At 38.9% G+C, this 19,413-nt stretch overlaps 1 protein-coding gene across 1 annotated transcript in view; it reads right to left on the bottom strand.

Moving 5' to 3' along the window:
* Window positions 1–830: 830 nt before the first annotated feature.
* LOC311066118 (tumor necrosis factor receptor superfamily member 14-like) overlaps window positions 831–19,413 on the bottom strand; it is a 67,124-nt gene continuing 48,541 nt past the window's right edge. The window contains exons 4-7 of the mRNA XM_084087125.1: window positions 12,452–12,607; window positions 12,206–12,293; window positions 11,947–12,131; window positions 831–1,173 (exon numbers count right to left, since the gene is read on the bottom strand). Of these exons, the coding sequence (XP_083943251.1) occupies window positions 11,960–12,131; window positions 12,206–12,293; window positions 12,452–12,607 (416 nt within the window). The 3' untranslated portion in view covers window positions 831–1,173; window positions 11,947–11,959. The remainder of the gene's footprint in view (window positions 1,174–11,946; window positions 12,132–12,205; window positions 12,294–12,451; window positions 12,608–19,413) is intronic.

Here is a 19,413-nt window from a genome sequence, read left to right as displayed (position 1 = left end):
TTTGGCAGCGCAGCGTTTTTTTTTTTGAGAAACTTTGCTTATTATGATGCGGAATATCCGCAAAAGTGTTACTAGTATCTCATTTCACACATATTTTGTTGATTCTATATTAAAATATCCATACAATGTAATGTATTTTCTCTGGCTCTTGTTTTAAATGATTTTGTTCCGTTATTATGCTTGTTGTCGTCATCTGTTGACGTTGTATAAGCAGAATGTGGCGGTTGGTCGGTGTGGTATTAGTCCCGCCCCTCCTCCACTGTGATTGGACAGCTGGGAAAAAAGTGACAGTGATGAGTGCTGCGTTTTACCCAAAGTTGAACATTCAACTCTCAGCGACCTGTAAAAACGCAGAGTGCTCAGTGCTTCAGCGCAAAAAAAACCAAAAAAACTCAGCGCCTCGTTACGCTTATGGCGTTTAAAAAACGCGGTGCTCCCATTGAATTTTTTTTAAAAAATACGTGTGAAAAAACGCTTTGGTGGACACACGGCCAAATTGTTCATTTAAGCTTTTTTTTGGGACTTTTTGTGACAAAGGCCAGAACTCCTGTTATGATGTCGATTTTTTGAGGTGCACTCTTGTCATAAATTAATCTATTTTTGTTCCTACATAATTTTTAACAAAAAACAGTGGCAAAATATCTATTTAGGAGTCTTAGACCTTTCCAATGATATATAGTTTGTCATGATTAGATTAGGATTTAATAGTAATATAGTGCAGTAAACTTAGGCATCCCGGTACCGGGACGGTGACAGTTAAGGGGTTAAAAAGTATATATATATATATGTATATATATATATATATATATATATATATTATACCCTTATTTCTTGACTGGGATCGTGTCGAGACTTTGAAGCTGCATTGAGACGGACATTTGAACCTTCTCTGAACATTGGAATAGTTGGTTGCCATTGAAGTCCATTCTGTGTAGAAAAATCCTGGAATGTTTTCCTCAAAAACCTTAATTTCTTTTCGACTGAAGAAAGAAAGACATGGATATTTTGGATGACATCGGGGTGAGTAAATTATTAGCAAAATTTTTTTTGAAAGTGAACTAATCCTTTAACAGTAACTCGTTTGGTGGTGTTGGGGGGGTCTTGGGTTCGGGATGGCACCGGTCCTGATGTGGAGACAATTTCAAATCACAGCATCTATCAGGCCTCCAACAGCTGAAAACACAGTGAAGCTGATTAACTGTGTTGTATGTCATGTTATTCATTTAAATAATTTCCTTGCAGCTGTAGCTGGACATACTTTAAAATTTGGCTGGGACTTTGAGGTGGTACTGGAACCTGGCGGTGACCAAAACTGAAAAAGACATGACACACAAAAACACGTATGACAAAACCTGTTATCCACAGCACCAATAAAGATGAGCAGACAGTGTAAGAGAGAAATTGTAAAAGAAAATTATGTAGAAATAACAAAAATTTAATAAAAAAAACAGCCAATAAAAAAAAATATATATATATAACCTTTAGATTTTAAACCTTTAAGTTTAAAACATTGTATTAACATGGCTAATACTTACAGAAAACTCCTTCCCAGGCTGCAAATAAAATTGTCCCACAATGTAGAGCTGTAAGAAATCAAAATACATATTATTCAGTTAACTGTTATGTTTCTTGTTGAGGACATATATTTCATACATCTGCTTACAATACATCTAGGTTAATAAAAATAAGCTTCACTTTACCCCTCTAAATATTCTAACTTGCTTTTTTGGCATGTATTTTACTTGTCTTTGTTGCCTAATTGATCATTATTAACTCTGATAGTTTTTTTTTTTGAACAATGTACACCTTTATTCATATTTTTAATTATTATAATAATCATTAGGCTATTTGTCATTACAAATCACAATGCTACAGAACTGGGTCTCCCGCCTAAATAGAAATGAAATAAAAGGCTAAACTGGTACCAATAGCCAATCTCTCTTAGCCCAAATCACCCATTTTGCGATGCAAATGAAAGTGCAGCATTTTTCCATCCGAGAAACGGACTGCAAATATAGCAGTTTGAGCAAAATAACGTGCTTGTTTTTACCACTGACGGGCTCGGATGTTATGGAAAGGATCCCTAGATAACAGTTAACAGTTAACGTTAGACATTTTTGTTATCATAAGATCCTTCAAACGTAACATGTCAAATGCAGTAATTTTATCTCACAGACCATCGTATAACACATTTAACGTTAATTAACCACTTCGATTTGTCCTTCCACCGTTCCAACAATCACCAAGTCTGTTTTGGTCGAAATAAACCGTAAGGTAATGTTAATTCAATGTTCAAAACTCGAGTTAGATTTGAAAATGTCGCGACAAGCAACGGGGTGAAAGAGCAGATCTAACTAGCTGCTAACGGTGTTTTTCTATGGCGTTATTTTTTAGTCAAAAGTTATGAGCGTGTAAGACATGCTCACGAGCACATTATGTTATTTCACACGCGCAAAAATGAACCTTCAGCTTGATAAAAGTACTCGCGCACAAATTCAACAACCGAGAGGTGTACAGGTAGCTGCGAGCGAGCGCCTGGCATACTCTCATAGGTTAACTCTGCTTGTACAGTGGAATCCTGCTCGCGCGCAGCGGGCTTCTGCTCGCGGAGTGCTGTTTTGCTCGCGCAGTGGATTTCTGCTCGCTCAGCTGATTTCTGCTCCCTCGAGTCTACACGACTTTTGACAATTTGGGGGCGGAAACCAAGGAGGGCACTGACCCTCTTATGATTGGTCACTTTCATCATGGAAAATCTTGGGAAATCCTAACCCCGCCCACCTTCTGACGCAGCGCGCGTCACTCAGCTCGCTCTGCTACTCCGGTTATCTCTGTGTATATTTTAGGCAACGAAATATGTGATAAAACACCATACTAACTATTTTCGTTTTCATTTAAAGAAATCTTAAACATGATAGCCACACAAATGTGGTTCATGCAGCGCGTATTGATTATATTCACTGCACATAACGTTTGCCTATTTATAAAAAAAAACAAAATATAAAACACAAACCTGCCTCTTTTCGTTTTAAATATAATATAAAAACATTAAACATTTTAATATGGCCCAGGCAATATGTGCATTTGTACTAAACAACAGAATTTGCAGTAAACAACATTACAGTTTTAAAATTTTTAAATACAATTATTACAATTTAAAATGACAAAACTCAACCCAGTCTCTTTTTGTTAAATTTCAGTTTTATCAATATTAGCCATGATAAAAGTATAAGTAAAAGGTATAAGAAGCTATACAAATAAAGCAAACAATTCAGTCAAACATACAAAGTCAGCGCTCTAGTCTAACCATACAACGATGACCGGGCGCTCGGCGCTCATGTACCCCGCCTGGAACAGCCTTTCCTCGGCTATAGTCGTTCTGACGTTCGCCGCTTTCTCTGGCGTCTCTGTAGTGGTTAAACATGAGATATAATTCGTCTTGTGTATATCTAACGGGCGATTTTTGGTCTCGTGAATCTATAATTTATTCCCTGGCCAATCGCTTTGGCTGAGGGGAAGTTTCATAACTTTATAAGCTATTTAACTTTACCGTTGTATGGTTAGACTAGAGCGCTGACTTTGTGTGTTTGACTGAATTGTTTGCTTTATTTGTATAGCTTCTTGTACCTTTTACTTATACTTTTATAATGGCTAATATTGATAAAACTGAAATTTAACAAAAAGAGACTGGGTTGAGTTTTGTCATTTTAAATTGTAATAATTGTATTTAAAAATTTAAAAACTGTAATGTTGTTTACTGCAAAATCTGTTGTTTAGTACAATTGCCTGGGCCATATTAAAATGTTTAATGTTTTTATATTATATTTAAAACGAAAAGAGGCAGGTTTGTGTTTTATATTTTGTTTTGTTTTATAAATAGGCAAACGTTATGTGCAGTGAATATTCTGCCCTCATAGAACGTCACTGTGCTCCATTAGACAGATAGTGAACATTTTGGAATAAAGTGCCAAGGCGTAACTTTTCTTGGTTATTCTTTACTGTAAAACTGAAATACAAAAAATAATGTATATATTACAGGAAAACAAATACAATAATACTGTTAGATAACAGTCAACTGTTTACTCTCATTTCAAATATTCTCTACAAAGTTCGTTTCAATATTGTCCTAGTTCAATCACTTATTACATTCAACAATCATAACTTAACTATAGCAGAATAAACTTGTTAATCACTTACAGTCAAATGTTTTCCAAGGCTTAACTGTTTGAAGATCGCATTCGTAAGCTAAGCTGCGATGTTTTGCTTTCACTGTTGCACTCTGAACATGTCACAACATATCCGCAATCGCGCTATTTCAAAATAAAAGTCCCGGAGGAAATAATTCACAATAAATGAATAAAATAGTAAAATAAAAAATACCATTTAAATTTTATGGTCAACACACTCCCCGCATGGTATAATGAAATTATGCCACTACTTATCAATTATCAAAAAGTTGTTTTACTTTAAGAGTCTTTGATAAATGTCTCTATAGTTTCTGAGAGAAGAGGACAACTATTTCTGAGATTGGTCTCAGAAAGAATTTAGTGGTTCCTTGGTCAACAATTTTCACTTCCACTTTTCGAACCATTTTGTCTGCACTTGGAAAGGTTTTTACAACAAGTCCAACAGGCCAGTTGTTCCTTGGTGCCTGACTTTCTTTCAAAAGTACAACGTCACCAATATTCACATTTGGTCTTTCATCAAGCCACTTTTTTCGATTCTGCAGTGTCGACAAGTACTCACTTCGCCATCTTTTCCAAAAAGTATCAGCAAGACACTGCACTTGTTTCCATTGATTCAAATGAAGATTAGCTGTATCAAAATTTCCCTCAGGAGCTGAAACTGCATCCCTTTTCTGTGTCAACAGCAATGCTGGAGTGAGTATTTCAGGTGCTTCTGGGTCCGTAGACACTGGTACCAAAGGCCTGGCATTTACAATTGCCATAACTTCCGCCATTAGAGTTGCCAAAACCTCATGTGTGAGACGTGTGGGTTTTTGAATCAGCATACCATCCAGAATTCGTCTTGCAACTCCAATGAGTCTCTCCCAAGATCCCCCCATGTGGGAAGCATGGGGTGGATTGAAAATCCATGTACATCCTTTATCTTTAAGATAATGGTTTACCTCTGTGTCGTTCACATTTATTTTCAACTCTTTGCAGGCACCAACAAAATTTGTACCTCTATCAGAGCGAAGTAGTTTTGCTGGACCACGGATGGAGAAAAATCGTCGCAATGCATTGATGAAACTTGCCGTCGACATAGATTCAATTAGTTCAATATGCACGGCTCTGACAGACATGCATACGAAGATCACTGCCCAGCGTTTTGAATCCGCACTGCCACCTCTTGTACGCCGTGTGACTACACTCCATGGGCCAAACACATCAATGCCCACGTTAGTAAAAGGTGGTTCTGAAGACAGCCTGTCTGCAGGCAAGTCTGCCATTCTTTGAATCTGCAATTTCCCTCTAAGCTTTCGGCAGATAACACAGTTGTGAATATTGTTAGAAACGAGACGTTTGCTCCCTATTATCCAAAATCCAGCTGCTCTGATGGCTCCATCAGTAAAATGGCGACCCTGGTGTGCTACCTGGTTATGATAGTGTCTTACCAGGAGGATGGCAACATGGTGCTTGTGAGGAATAATGAGAGGATGCTTTTCTCTTTGAGACAGGTCTGAAGAAGATACACGACCGCCAACTCTCAGCAAACCATCCTCATCAATTACTGGATTTAGTTTTTTAAGGAGGCTTCGTTTTGCAAGGACCACCCCGTTTTTAAGGCACTCAAACTCTTCCTTAAATGTTTCATGTTGCACACAGCGTATGATTGTATTCTTGGCTTGTGTCAACTCACTTATGCTGCAAGATTTGGTGCAGTGATGCCAACCTTTGCAATGCGTGTCATCTGTTTTTCCACAATAGGATCTTGCAACATGAATTAGTCGAGCTATTGACTTACAAAGAACTCCCCAGCTGGAGAACCTCTCAAATCTGTGAGAGGTTAGCTGAGCTGCAGAAATCTTGGTTGCAAGGACTGAAACGTCTGGTCGAATTTCAGCATCAGGTTCCACCAATTCAAAGGTCTCAGTCAATTCTTGAGCCTTACTCTGAAGTAGAAATTGTGGCCCAGAAAGCCAACATGTGTACTGTAAGCGTTCCGCTGACACAGCTCTAGTGGCAAGGTCTGCTGGGTTGTTGTTGGTATTCACATAAAACCACTGATCAGGATGTGTTGATTTCCTTATTCGAGTTACCCGATTGGCTACGTATAAATAAAATCTCTTTGTGACATTATGGATATATCCTAAGACTACCCTACTGTCTGTGAAGAACCGAACTGAGTCTATTTCCTCATCAATCTCATCCCTGATCGTTTCATACATTTCCACTGCTAGTACAGCTGCACATAATTCTAAACGAGGTATGGTGTGAGCTGGACGAGGGGCTAACTTTGCTTTCCCCATGACAAACCCAACTTGGCATTGGTTATCAGCATCAACTACCCTAAGGTAAGCTACTGCTCCTATTGCAACTGTGGATGCATCTGAGAAGAGGCACAGTTCTTTTCTTTGTACGGCAGACAGTGGAACAGGTACATACGGTCTCTTAATCTGCAAATGTTCCAATGTCATTAGAGAATTTCTCCATTCATTCCACTCTCCTTGTCTTTCTTTTGAAAGAGGTGCGTCCCAGTCGTTCTGTTCAGATGAAAGTTCTCTGAGTAAAGCTTTTCCTCGCACTACGACAGGAGCCAGAAATCCAAGGGGGTCGAATAGGCTATTCACTGTGGATAGAATGCCCCTTCTTGTAAATGGCTTCTCCTCTTGATTCACTTGAAAGTTAAACCTGTCAGTCTCTAGGTTCCAAGAGAGACCCAGACTGTGTTGAACAGGCAAATTATCAACTCCTAGGTCTAAGTCCTTCAAGTCTTTGGCATGATCCTCTTTGGGAAATGCTTCCATGACGGTTTTGCTGTTGGATGCGATTTTGTGTAATCTAAGATTTGACTCTGCAAGCATTTTTTGTGTGTTTTTGAAGAGGTTAACGGCTTCCTCAGAAGTGGAGACTGAAGTCAGCCCATCATCAACATAAAAATTTCTCACAACAAAGTGCTTGGCATCGAAGCCATACTCATTTTCTCCCTGAAGAGCAGCTCGTCTCATGCAGTAAATTGCCACAGCAGGTGAAGGACTGTTTCCAAATACATGGACTTTCATCCTGTACTGAGTTACCCTTTTATCTAGGTCGTTATCCTCATACCACAAAAACCTTAAATAATCTCTGTGGTCTTCACGTACTACAAAACAATAAAACATCTGCTGCACATCCGCTGTCACTGCAATGTTCTCTTTTCGGAACCTCATGAGAACTCCAAGGAGTGTATTGTTTAAATCAGGTCCACTGAGTAACACCTTGTTAAGTGACATTCCTTCAAATTCTGCACTTGAGTCAAACACAACCCTGATTTGGTCAGGTTTTTGTGGGTGGTACACACCAAACATGGGAAGGTACCAACTCTCCTCTTCTTTATCCACAGGAGGGGCATGCTCTGCATGGTCATTGTCAAAAAGCTTTTGCATGAATTCAATGAACTGACGTTTCATCTCAGGTTTTTTATCCAGAGTTTTGCGAAGTGACATGAGGCGTTTCATTGCCTGATCTCTATTATTTGGCAAACGAGACCTTGGGGAGCGAAAGGGTAATGGTGCGACCCAGCTGTTTGCAGAATCCTGGAAGACATCTCTGTCCATGATTTCTAAAAAAGCTTTATCCTCCACAGACAGCCCAAGCTTGTCGTCATCTGGTGTTCTTTGGAACACTGCACAACCCTGGTTATCAGTCATTTTCCTTGCACCTGATCTTACATCATATTCTGATGACATGATAAGCTGCTTTGGTATCTCACCAATACATTCCTTCACTTGAATCTGTTTTGGGCAAGGGGAGAGATATGATGTGCGGCCATTACTATGCACATGTGTTCGATAGACATTTACACTCAAAGGTCGATGTGCTGTTCCCAGGCAAACTTCCCCAACGATCACCCATCCAAGATCCAGTCGCTGAGCATATGGAGCATCATTGGGTCCATTTATCTGCTCTCTAACTTTGTGCACCCTCAGAATATCCCTTCCTAAAAGTAAAAGGATAGGAGCATCAGGATCAACAGACGGGATTTGATTTAGAACTGGCGATAGATGAGGATAATGCTGTGCAACATCTGGAGAGGGAATCTCTGTCCTGTCATCTGGCAGCATATCACACTCGATCAAGGTTGGTAATGAGAGTTTTGTCAGTCCATCTATAGATTCTACCATAAAGTTGGTGGCTCTCCGTCCAGAAGTCTGATTTACCCCAGCACATGTCTTAATAGTGTAAGGTGCGAAGCTTGCTTTGATCTCGAAAAGATTGAAAAACTCTGTCTTGGCTAAAGATCTGTTACTTTGTTCATCCAAGACCGCATATACCCTGACCGCTTTCTCTCTTTTGCCAGTAGGATACACTGTCACCAGACAAATTTTAGAACATGATCTTGCATGATCGGACTCACCACATATCTCTGTGCATTTTGAAGTAACCGAGGTAGGTGAGATATCAGTCTGCTCCCCGCATTGCTCTTTCTCCTTGACAGGCTTATCTGATGTTAGAAATGGTGAATCTGAGTGCAGAGCAGAAACATGTCTCTCGCTGTTACAGTCAGAGCATTTGACAGGTGCTTTGCAATTTTTTGCAATATGCTTCGTAGAGTCACAGCATCTGAAGCAGATACGATTTTCTTTTAGAAAAGATATACGCTCCTCTATTGGTCTCTCTCTAAAGGTCCTACACTTTTTGAGTGGATGAGGCTTGCGATGAATAGGACAAAGCCTATCTGGACTTTCAGTTAGTTTCTGATACTGTTTAGACTGTAGGTCATACGTCTGTGATGACACCTCTGTTCGATGTACAGTTACAGAACTCCTTACACTGAATTTGTTAGGTTCGACTCTGCTTGATGTTGATTGATTACCAGAAGTGTAGAATGAAAAACTGGGGTCATTCCTTATTTTAGCTTGATTTCTCACAAACTTTGAGAAAAAGGCAAAGGGTGGGAATGCTACCTCATAATCCTCCTTGTATTTGGACCCCTGGACAATCCATTTGTCTTGAAGGCTTATGGGCAATTTTTCTACTATTGGATTAACCCCACGTGGAGTGTCGAGATAAGCAAGGCCTGGAAGATACCCGTCAGCTTTAGCACATTCCAGTTCGAGAAGGATATCTCCTAACTCTCTCAATTTGTGGTTGTCTTTGTTTGACAGTTTTGGTAGATTCTCAATTTTCTTTAGAAGTGCGTTCTCAATCACTTCAGGTGCTCCATAGCACTCCTCTAAACGCTGCCAAGCCATACTGATTGCTGCTATTGCATTAAGAGCATGCACAGATCTTATTCTTTTGACCTGTTCAGAGGAGTCTTTTCCTAGCCATTTTACCATCAAATCCAACTCCTCTCTGGCTGTTAGATTCAGTTCTCTAGTTGAATTGACAAAAGAGGCTTTCCACGCCCAGTAGTTCTCTGGGCAGTCATCAAATTTGAGAAGACCAGAACTGACCATTTCACGTCTGATCAGATATTTGGTTAGATCTGATGAAACTTGTGTCTCTGGTACATAATGTGAAGGATTCAGTAATGTTCGTTTCACATCATTCTCATTTTTTGCCTCTTTTTTTACAGAACCAATCTTTTGATTTGTAAAACACAGATTGTCTACATCTGCATTATGAGGCGCCAGCAATTTATGGTCAATTTTTGCTGTAACTGCAGGTAATGGAGGCTTAAATTTGGTTCCTAATGACTCATCAAGTGGAAGTTCTGTGAAGGATTCTCGTGAGTGCTGTTGTACATACTCACAGGTACGCTGAGCAACATTGACTGGCTGCAGGTCAGGAACTGATTTTACATTGAATTTGCCACTTTCACATTCTTCTTCCTCATATGCTGCTGCTTCAGCTGAAGCGACTGCTGCTGCACGTTCAACCTGTAGGATGTGTAGACTGGCATCCAAATCTGCTTTTTGCTTCATCAAACTTGCTTCAAGTTCTGCTTTTTGTTTGATCATAAGTGCCTCTTTCTCTGCATATGCAATTTGAGCTCGTGCTGCAACCGCTTTTGCTTTGGCTCTCATGGCTGCTGAGCTTGTGCTGGACCTCTTTGATAATGATGACCTGGATGATCGTGATCGTGTTTCCATCTGCTGAAGAGGCTCAGTGGATTTCCTTGTGTGCTCCTCTTCCTCAGTTGGTTGGTAGTTTGCTCCTTGTTGTTGATCCATTTTGAGTTGCACCTTATCTTCAAGATGAGGAAGTCTCTTGGAAGACCGCAGTATCATGAGCTGTTCATGCAACCTTGTTAAGCTTAGCCCGCTGTAAGATTTGACTTTTTACTATTCTGCCCTCATAGAACGTCACTGTGCTCCATTAGACAGATAGTGAACATTTTGGAATAAAGTGCCAAGGCGTAACTTTTCTTGGTTATTCTTTACTGTAAAACTGAAATACAAAAAATAATGTATATATTACAGGAAAACAAATACAATAATACTGTTAGATAACAGTCAACTGTTTACTCTCATTTCAAATATTCTCTACAAAGTTCGTTTCAATATTGTCCTAGTTCAATCACTTATTACATTCAACAATCATAACTTAACTATAGCAGAATAAACTTGTTAATCACTTACAGTCAAATGTTTTCCAAGGCTTAACTGTTTGAAGATCGCATTCGTAAGCTAAGCTGCGATGTTTTGCTTTCACTGTTGCACTCTGAACATGTCACAACATATCCGCAATCGCGCTATTTCAAAATAAAAGTCCCGGAGGAAATAATTCACAATAAATGAATAAAATAGTAAAATAAAAAATACCATTTAAATTTTATGGTCAACACAGTGAATATAATCAATACGCGTTGCATGAACCACATTTGTGTGGCTATCATGTTTAAGATTTCTTTAAATGAAAACGAAAATAGTTAGTATGGTGTTTTATCACATATTTCGTTGCCTAAAATATACACAGAGATAACCGGAGTAGCAGAGCAAGCTGAGTGACGCGCGCTGCGTCAGAAGGTGGGCGGGGTTAGGATTTCCCAAGATTTTCCATGATGAAAGTGACCAATCATAAGAGGGTCAGTGCCCTCCTTGGTTTCCGCCCCCAAATTGTCAAAAGTCGTGTAGACTCGAGGGAGCAGAAATCAGCTGAGCGAGCAGAAATCCACTGCGCGAGCAAAACAGCACTCCGCGAGCAGGATTCCACTGTACAAGCAGAGTTAACCTATGAGAGTATGCCAGGCGCTCGCTCGCAGCTACCTGTACACCTCTCGGTTGTTGAATTTGTGCGCGAGTACTTTTATCATGCCAGCTGAAGGTTCATTTTTGCGCGTGTGAAATAACATAATGTGCTCGTCAGCATGTCTTACACGCTCATAACTTTTGACTAAAAAATAACGCCATATTTTTCGCTGGCTAAACTTCCACTGTCATTTGTACACTATAGTGTAAAATCCTAAAACCTTATTATAAAATTCAAAATTAACTTACCAAATTTCCAGATATCCGCAGAGTGAGATCCATTCATCCAGCGAGTGATCTGCATCTGCCTGCAGTTGTGCTCTGACGTCAGTCGGGCGGCGCGCGCGCTCTCTGTTTACAGCAACCCTGTATTATTGCCAGGCATATTACAGCCAGGTTACAGCAACACTGAAATTTACTGTAAAATGTTCCCGCTCAAACAAAATTACCCACAATACAATGCAAATTACGGTACTTTACTGTAATATAGAAATGCAGTATTGTACTGTAGGTTATTACAGTACTGTGCTGCTAAATCTACAGCGACATTTAACAGTGTATGTCTCAAAGTATACCACAAAAACGTTCTGAACAAATTGATTAAAGCTTACCTGACTGACGAGATCATTTCTTCTTTTGAATATGTCTGATTGTAAGAACACTCATTACTGTAACTATTACTATTACAGTAACTGTAACACTAAGAGCAATGGCTGTAACATTAGGGAGTTTTCCACATTCACTGTCAGACGACTGTGTTCCTGGATTTATTTCAGTACGTCCCAATGCTTCACACCTGTGAATAATATCCAGGATCAGATGTAAAATGATGAGCAACAGCACACACCAACAGTATAAGTGAACACTTACTTTGTGTGTGGTTTACAGGATGATAAAGAGCCATCTGAATATGTGTCAGCTTTACAGTCGGCACATACTGTATCTGTGGAGCCAGTGCCTGTAGACAATGGACATGTAGTTACATAAAGATATTGTGCTTTTTTAAACTCTCTTGTTTTCTTAAAGGGAAGGTTCGGAGTAAAATCAAACTAGGGTCCTTTGCACCATGACGTCGAGCCAAACACCCAAACATCTTTATATAATGTGATCATTTACCTGCTTGTCTGATGTATTGTCCAGGTCTGCATTCAGAGTGTTGCTCAGCGAGTCTACAGGTGTGTTTATCTCTTTCAGTGCAGAAGAATCTTTCCAGTGGCTCACACACAGCATCTGACGACCGAGTGCAGGCTTTACTCACTCTTAACCCTCGCTCTAAGATAGAAATGTGTCAGCAGAAACCATATTACATTAGTTACTGTAGGAACAGTTACCCATGAGCAACTAGCTTGCATCTCTTTAGATGCTAAATCACCTGCATTAAAAGATCAATCTGATTCAAATTAATAAAATCTATTTTTAGAATAAATAAATCTAACAAAATTTTAAGATGAACAAATTTAAAGGGGGAAACACTCACTTAAATCACACTTTGTACATTGAAAGCATTTTGAGAAGCCGTTGGGTTCATCAGTGAATGTGGATTCAGGGCATGGATCACACCTTGTGCTGGCATCATCTGTGCAGTCCCAAATAACACAGTTTCCTAAAAAGCAGCACATAAAATGTGTCATTCAATTTCAACAGAAATCACTTAATAATGTGATGCAAAATGCATTGTCAAGCTATTCTGACTTTATAATTTAGTTTTTTTTTTTTTTTTATCCAACCAAACAAATGCTTTTATGCAGAAAAAATATATTCATCAATGCAGAATAAAGCAGATTCACTGAAGTAATAACTTCACATACTTGTTGTAAAAAACATATTCAAAAAGAAAAAAACATTAAATAAAAAAAACAAGTAAAAAGTATAAAAAAGTATAAAAAGTTTGAAATTATACAAATTGTGTGAAATATGTAAACTATATGGTATAACTTTGTATTATCAGTCTTACCAGGAGCACACAATGGACAGCATCGCCCATCTATCTCATATTCAAAAGGAGGGCATAGACAGATAAAAAAAATCATAGTTAAGTAGATGAGTAAAAGTAATGAGAAGAGTAATCCTTAAAGTGAACATAAATGTCCTCAGCCTTCACAGTAGTTGCATGGTCTGACTGGTGCTATAGAAGAAAGAAGAAGAAGAAATTAATCACCTCACTGTGAACTTTCTTGTCTATACATTTAGGTGTTCTTCAAATAAAAGCACTGTTTTGTCCTGATAATATTTAGGAAATAAATCTCAGAAAACTCTCATTAGTTTGCTTAATTGTCTACTGTGGACCTGCATCAAATTTCATAATTTAAAAATTTTTCCTTAAAAGATCAAAAACATTTCCACCACAGTGTCATTTCCGCTAAATATATGTTGCAAAATTGACATTTTTAAACATTTCGAGGAATAAAATAGATGAATCTTTTTTTTTTTTTTCAAGAGGTACAGTATCCAAAATGCAGTCTTTTTATTTGTTTTATTTTTCATAATAAATATTAATATGGAATGTAATAATTCTTATTTTATCATCATGGAATTAAATAAATCACCAAATCAGGTTTTTATAAAACTGCACATAAGAAGCAAAAAAATTAAAAAAACGTCCGTGACGTCACCCGTAGGTTTCTGAAGAGCATTTTTGAAGCCTAAAGTGGGCGGAGCCGGCCGTCGCCATCTTGGCCTTGCGTCACTCCCGGTGTGGTGAATAATCTGGGCTGCGTTCAGCCCTGACAAAACGTTGCACAACGTTTTTTAAACAGAAACGGTGATGCGTTGAACACACTGTTCTGATGACGCAAGAGTTGCAACTATGGCAGCTGAGAAGGCCATTCTTTGTGTTCTTTGTGAAGAATTTTCAGAGCCTGATGAAGTCGGTATAAATATGTGTTTAATACTACAAAATATGCCTGATGTTACAGTTACTGCACTTGCCGCCCAGAACAAAAGAGAACATCCCAATCGAGTGAAGGAATTGCTGAAACTGAAATGGAAGCACACATCTTACCTAATTCAGACTAAAACACATCCATTTAGCCTCACATACTGACTTTATTTGTAGTTCATACTGTTTTAATACCCTGCATTTTCTTTCTCATTTTTAGGAAAAGCACTTAATTACCATTGTTTATTTCTATACCGAATGTCATACACTTGCAATGAAGCTAAAAATATAAACAATTACATCATTATGTTGATATCCTATATTTTTACAATAAAACTTACGACAAACATGTCTTCTAATATACTCAGTTGTTGCGTATACCGAGCTGCATCGAACACATTTGTAAATTACTTTCCTTGAACCCATTGTGCGAGTTCACTTTAATACCGCGTGCTTTATATACATGTTGCTGCTGATTGGACTGCAGTTCTGACACACCCACCAAACAAGAGAAAACGTATCTCAAACCCCGTTGCACACCGGTGCACGCCGTTTCCAGGAAACATGACGTTCAACCCGGAAACCGTAGCAAAACGTTGCGCACCGTTTTGAACTTGAACGTGCCCCTGGTCACTCGGTGTGATGAGTCCGGGCGTAGGACCCAAGCAATCCGATTGGTTCAAAGCACGTTTTATGGGTAATCTCTTTAGTGCCTGGTTACAAATCATACAAAATCATTTTATTATAGAAGACGTTTGTACTAACGAGTCATTAATGTATTTAATGTATTTTAAATTATACGTTTCATATACTAGTATTTAACCGAAGCTATAGATTGTGAAATTAAACATTTCTCGTTGTTAGTGTGTTTTTTAGTTAGCTTAGATAGTAGCATAGCATACAGCTAACGTTATCCGATGATCGTGCTATGAGCTTTACCTGATATTACTGCACTGATACTGCCTTACCGTATTCACAGCAATTCGTAATGCAAATAATTATGTCATTATTTTTTATCGCAATAATCAGCGCAATATGTTACAAGTACACTTTTATTTATTAAAAGAGCCATAAAATAATGTTTATTTGTGTATATTACAAGTTATCGCGAGAACAGATTTAGATCAGTCATACTACCGGGGTCCTAAGCCCTGACTCATCACACCGAGTGACCGAATTATTCACCACACCGGTCACTCTGAAGTGATGGGTCCGGGCTGAGGACCCAATTAGTATGCCAGTAGTATGCCTGATCTAAATCTGTTCTCGCGATACGGTAAGGTAAGGCAGTATCAGTGCAGTATATGATCAGGTAAAGCTCATAGCACGATCATCGGATAACGTTAGCTGTATGCTATGCTACTATCTAAGCTAACTAAAAAACACACTAACAACGAGAAATGTTTAATTTCACAATCTATAGCTTCGGTTAAATACTAGTATATGAAACGTATAATTTAAAATACATTAAATACATTAATGACTCGTTATAACGTAGTACAAACGTCTTCTATAATAAAGTGATTTTGTATGATTTGTAACCAGGCACTAAAGCGATTACCCATAAAACGTGCTTTGAACCAATCGGATTGCTTGGGTCCTCAGCCCGGACCCATCACTTCAGAGTGACTGGAACGATACTCGACGACAACGACGGAATCCAAAGCAGTGGGTTTTGTACCCAAGTAATGGGTGTATTAAATTGTATGAAATAATCCCGAAAAAAAGCACAAACACTGCAGAGAAGGCAAGTTCAGCAGCAACATTTGCTGCTGAGGTGAATTGACGGCTAGTAACAGCAGACAAACCAGTGTTGCCAACTATTTTCTAGTGATGGGTCGTTCGCGAATGAGCCGGATCTAAGAGCCGGCTCTTGTAGGTGAACGACGGGAGCCGGCTCGCATATCTGAAGAGCCGACTCTATTTTTAGAAAATATAGCCTATAGAAATTAAATCATTATGTAGGCTAATAATGAAATAATGAATGATTTTAAATGCATTTAAAATAATTGACTAATTCAAAAACCAACAAAAACATAATTATATAGGCCTAAAGGCGCACACACGTTTGTTTCGACTGTCTGATCAGCCTCACATTCTGTTCCTATCAATCATACACGCGATGTCAACCAATTAAACTGCACGAGGGAGGGCCGAGCAAACTCCCACACACACACTAGAGATGCGGATAAACCGCGGATCAGGCGGATGACGTGACGAAAAATAATATTTTAATTAAATTCGGGCGGGTGGCGGTTGAACCAATCAAATGAAAAAAGTTTGCCACTAAGCAAACCTGCAAGCTATGCCCAGCTGTCAGTACTATTGGAAGAGGCCTAAACGTATCTTAGATGAGACCGCCTGGGTTATTTTGTTATTTTGTTTCGATATTAATTATATTTTAAAACAGCCAATCGTAGCCTACTACCACTGTGGAATATGCATTTAAAAGAGAGACAGATTATGGTCTGATATGACTCAGAAATGACATCGGGCAATTGCAGCGCAAGATGTTCAGAAGAACGCAAGAGCTAAACTTCTACAAGCTCAATAATATCCACATTAAAAAGTAAAAAAAGAAGGTAAGAAAAATAGTCAGTCATAACTTTGCCCATTAATTAGAAGGCAAGCAGGCTAGTTTTTGGGTTGTTATGGACAATTAAAAATGTGAATATTCACGTTGCACAGTTGTGTGGTGGACTTTCAGCGAGTTAAAACATATATTTTTTAAAGAGCCGTTTGTGAGTCAAAAAGAGCCGGCTCTTTTCAGTGAGCCGAGTCAAATGAGCCGGCTCACGAAAAAGAGCCGGAATGCCCATCACTACTATTTTCAAAGGAAAGTAGCTAACGCCTCCCCTAAAAGTCGCTAAATGTCGCTAGATGACGCCATACGTCAATTAGCATATTCATTACGTCATCGCGGCGTACTTGCGCTCTGCCTGCCTAATGTTTTTTCTCGTTAAAATCATGCTAACATACTGTATTTTAATATAACATACTATAATATAATATAATATAATATAATATAATATAATATAATATAATATAATATAATATAGCCGAATGTCCAATAAAGCTGTTCTCATTGACTATATTTTTTTGTCAGACAATAGAACGAGTAGCTGTTGAATGACTATTTTTTTATGTGTAAAATTATCTGAATTGAGAGAGTTCGGGAACTGGGTGAACTGCACTGTGATAGTGAGTATTACAAGTGATAAGCACAAGTAACAAAACAAAATGGTCAAACTTAATTCTTTAAATATAAAACAAAAGATAAGTGATAAGTCTGTCCGTGGAAACAACACTCATTCACGTCTGTTCCGTGCTGCTGCTCCTCTCTCAGCCATTCACTGAACAGGGTAGACGCAGAGAGAGGTGTGTGGCGGCAAGGAGAACGCAAACCTCGCGCTCGCAGGACTGTGCTGGCAACATTTGGAGGTTACTGAGGTTTGTCCAAAAAGTAGCTAGATTTGTCGCTAGTCGCTTTTTTGAAAAAATGTCGCTAAAGGGGTCTGAAAAGTCGCTAAAAATAGCGACAAAGGCGCTAAGTTGGCAACACTGAGACAAACGGCTAGCATTGACATCAGCGACAACCCACCTGTCACTCAAGTGGCCAAACCCTTAAATGCATAAATTTAAATATTAATCAACTAAACGTATGAGTTATAAAAAAAATGCACCCCCCTCACAGTTGTTATGAAGGGCAAAATTAGCTGTATAGACCAAAGCCACATAGAGATCCAGGCTGTAAACATGTTTTTTTTCTGCTGTAAAGTTGGTAATTTTAACATGGGGGAGATACAGATTTGACTCACTTGTGCAGCCAGCCCAAGCGGCCAGTTAATGAATTGCAGTTTAACTTACTTCCGTGTTGGTTTCAAGAGAGAGAAGGGGAGGTTGCCGCTTGGTTGTAAGCAAGCATGCCGCACAAGTGCTGAAAAGTGAAGCCAAAGCGTCTTGATTGCCCCCCTGGTGGCTGGTTCCAGTATAGCTCATAAACCCAGCGTCTCGAGGTCATGGTGCAAAGGACTCCAGGTTGATTTCCGAACCTTCCCTTTAATTAAACCAACAAGCCTCACTATTAGGATCCTCATTAACACGCGTGCGCGAGTAACCATCGCTGGTTATTTCATTAAAAAAATGTCACTACAACATCATCAGAATTTTAGATCTGAGCTGTAGATAGGCTAAACGAAAATAATTTCTGGACTACATGTCTGTTCCATCAGATTTTGCTAATTGGCCAAAACATTAATGAGTCATGACAGCTGTTATCTTGTCCATGCTGGTAAATATTCATGACCACTCAACATGAATATAAATAATTTGAATAGCACGGCCATTCAAAACCAGGGTCTGCCATGTGGATGGTAAAACGATCATCGAAAATCATATTGGGTGGGAATTAATGTAAACAATCGATACCAGTCCTGTCTAAAGTGAGTGTAAAAAGTTGGGCCAAAAAATCTGATCGTGTCAAACTGACATGAAGTTGGTTTGATGTTGGACATTCAGTATTCATGGACCGTCTCCAAAGTTACATGCAGCATTGGTACAAACGTTTCTAAATTTTTACATGGGGAATACAAGATCGATAAAAATGTAAGTAGTTAACATATGGTAATGTATGTTAAGCTATTTACAGTATGTACCATGTCAACACAGCTAACATATTACTCGATGTTTTCAGTATTCAAGAGGGGTCATTCAATCATTCATCTTAGATTCCGATATGAGCCATTAGGTAGGCTACATTCTTTTCAAATGCTATTGAGCTTCAAAGTATGTCATATTATGTGATCCCATACAGTGGCGAAATACATATTTATATATAATTTAACAGTTTATCGTCTTACATATCAAAAATCTAAAAAGTGTGCATCAAAACTGACATCTAGATGAACACTTTACAGTTGGGTGTTTCCATTACCCTTCAAATTGAGCAAACTGAAATTGTGAATTGAAAATACACCCAATGGAAACACATACATTTTTTTGGGGAGCTCCATATTCAGCCAGGCTGAGGTCCTCTGTTTCTTCGGCGCTCTCCGCGGTTGACGGCGCCAAGGACAGAGGATATCACACACTTGTGTCCGCCCTCTGCAGGATGGCAGTCCAAGTCAAGTCTGCCCACTAAAGCCTGCCGGACCACTTCGACGCTGATCGGCCGCGCATATGCTGCTGCCGGCCAAGCCGC

This window comes from Abramis brama (genome assembly GCF_963993115.1).
Source record: "Abramis brama genome assembly, chromosome: 16".
In the NCBI taxonomy this organism is placed as follows: domain Eukaryota; kingdom Metazoa; phylum Chordata; class Actinopteri; order Cypriniformes; family Leuciscidae; genus Abramis; species Abramis brama.
The sequence above is the reverse complement of the archived record's forward strand: the minus strand, read 5'-3'. Positions and strand labels throughout refer to the sequence as shown.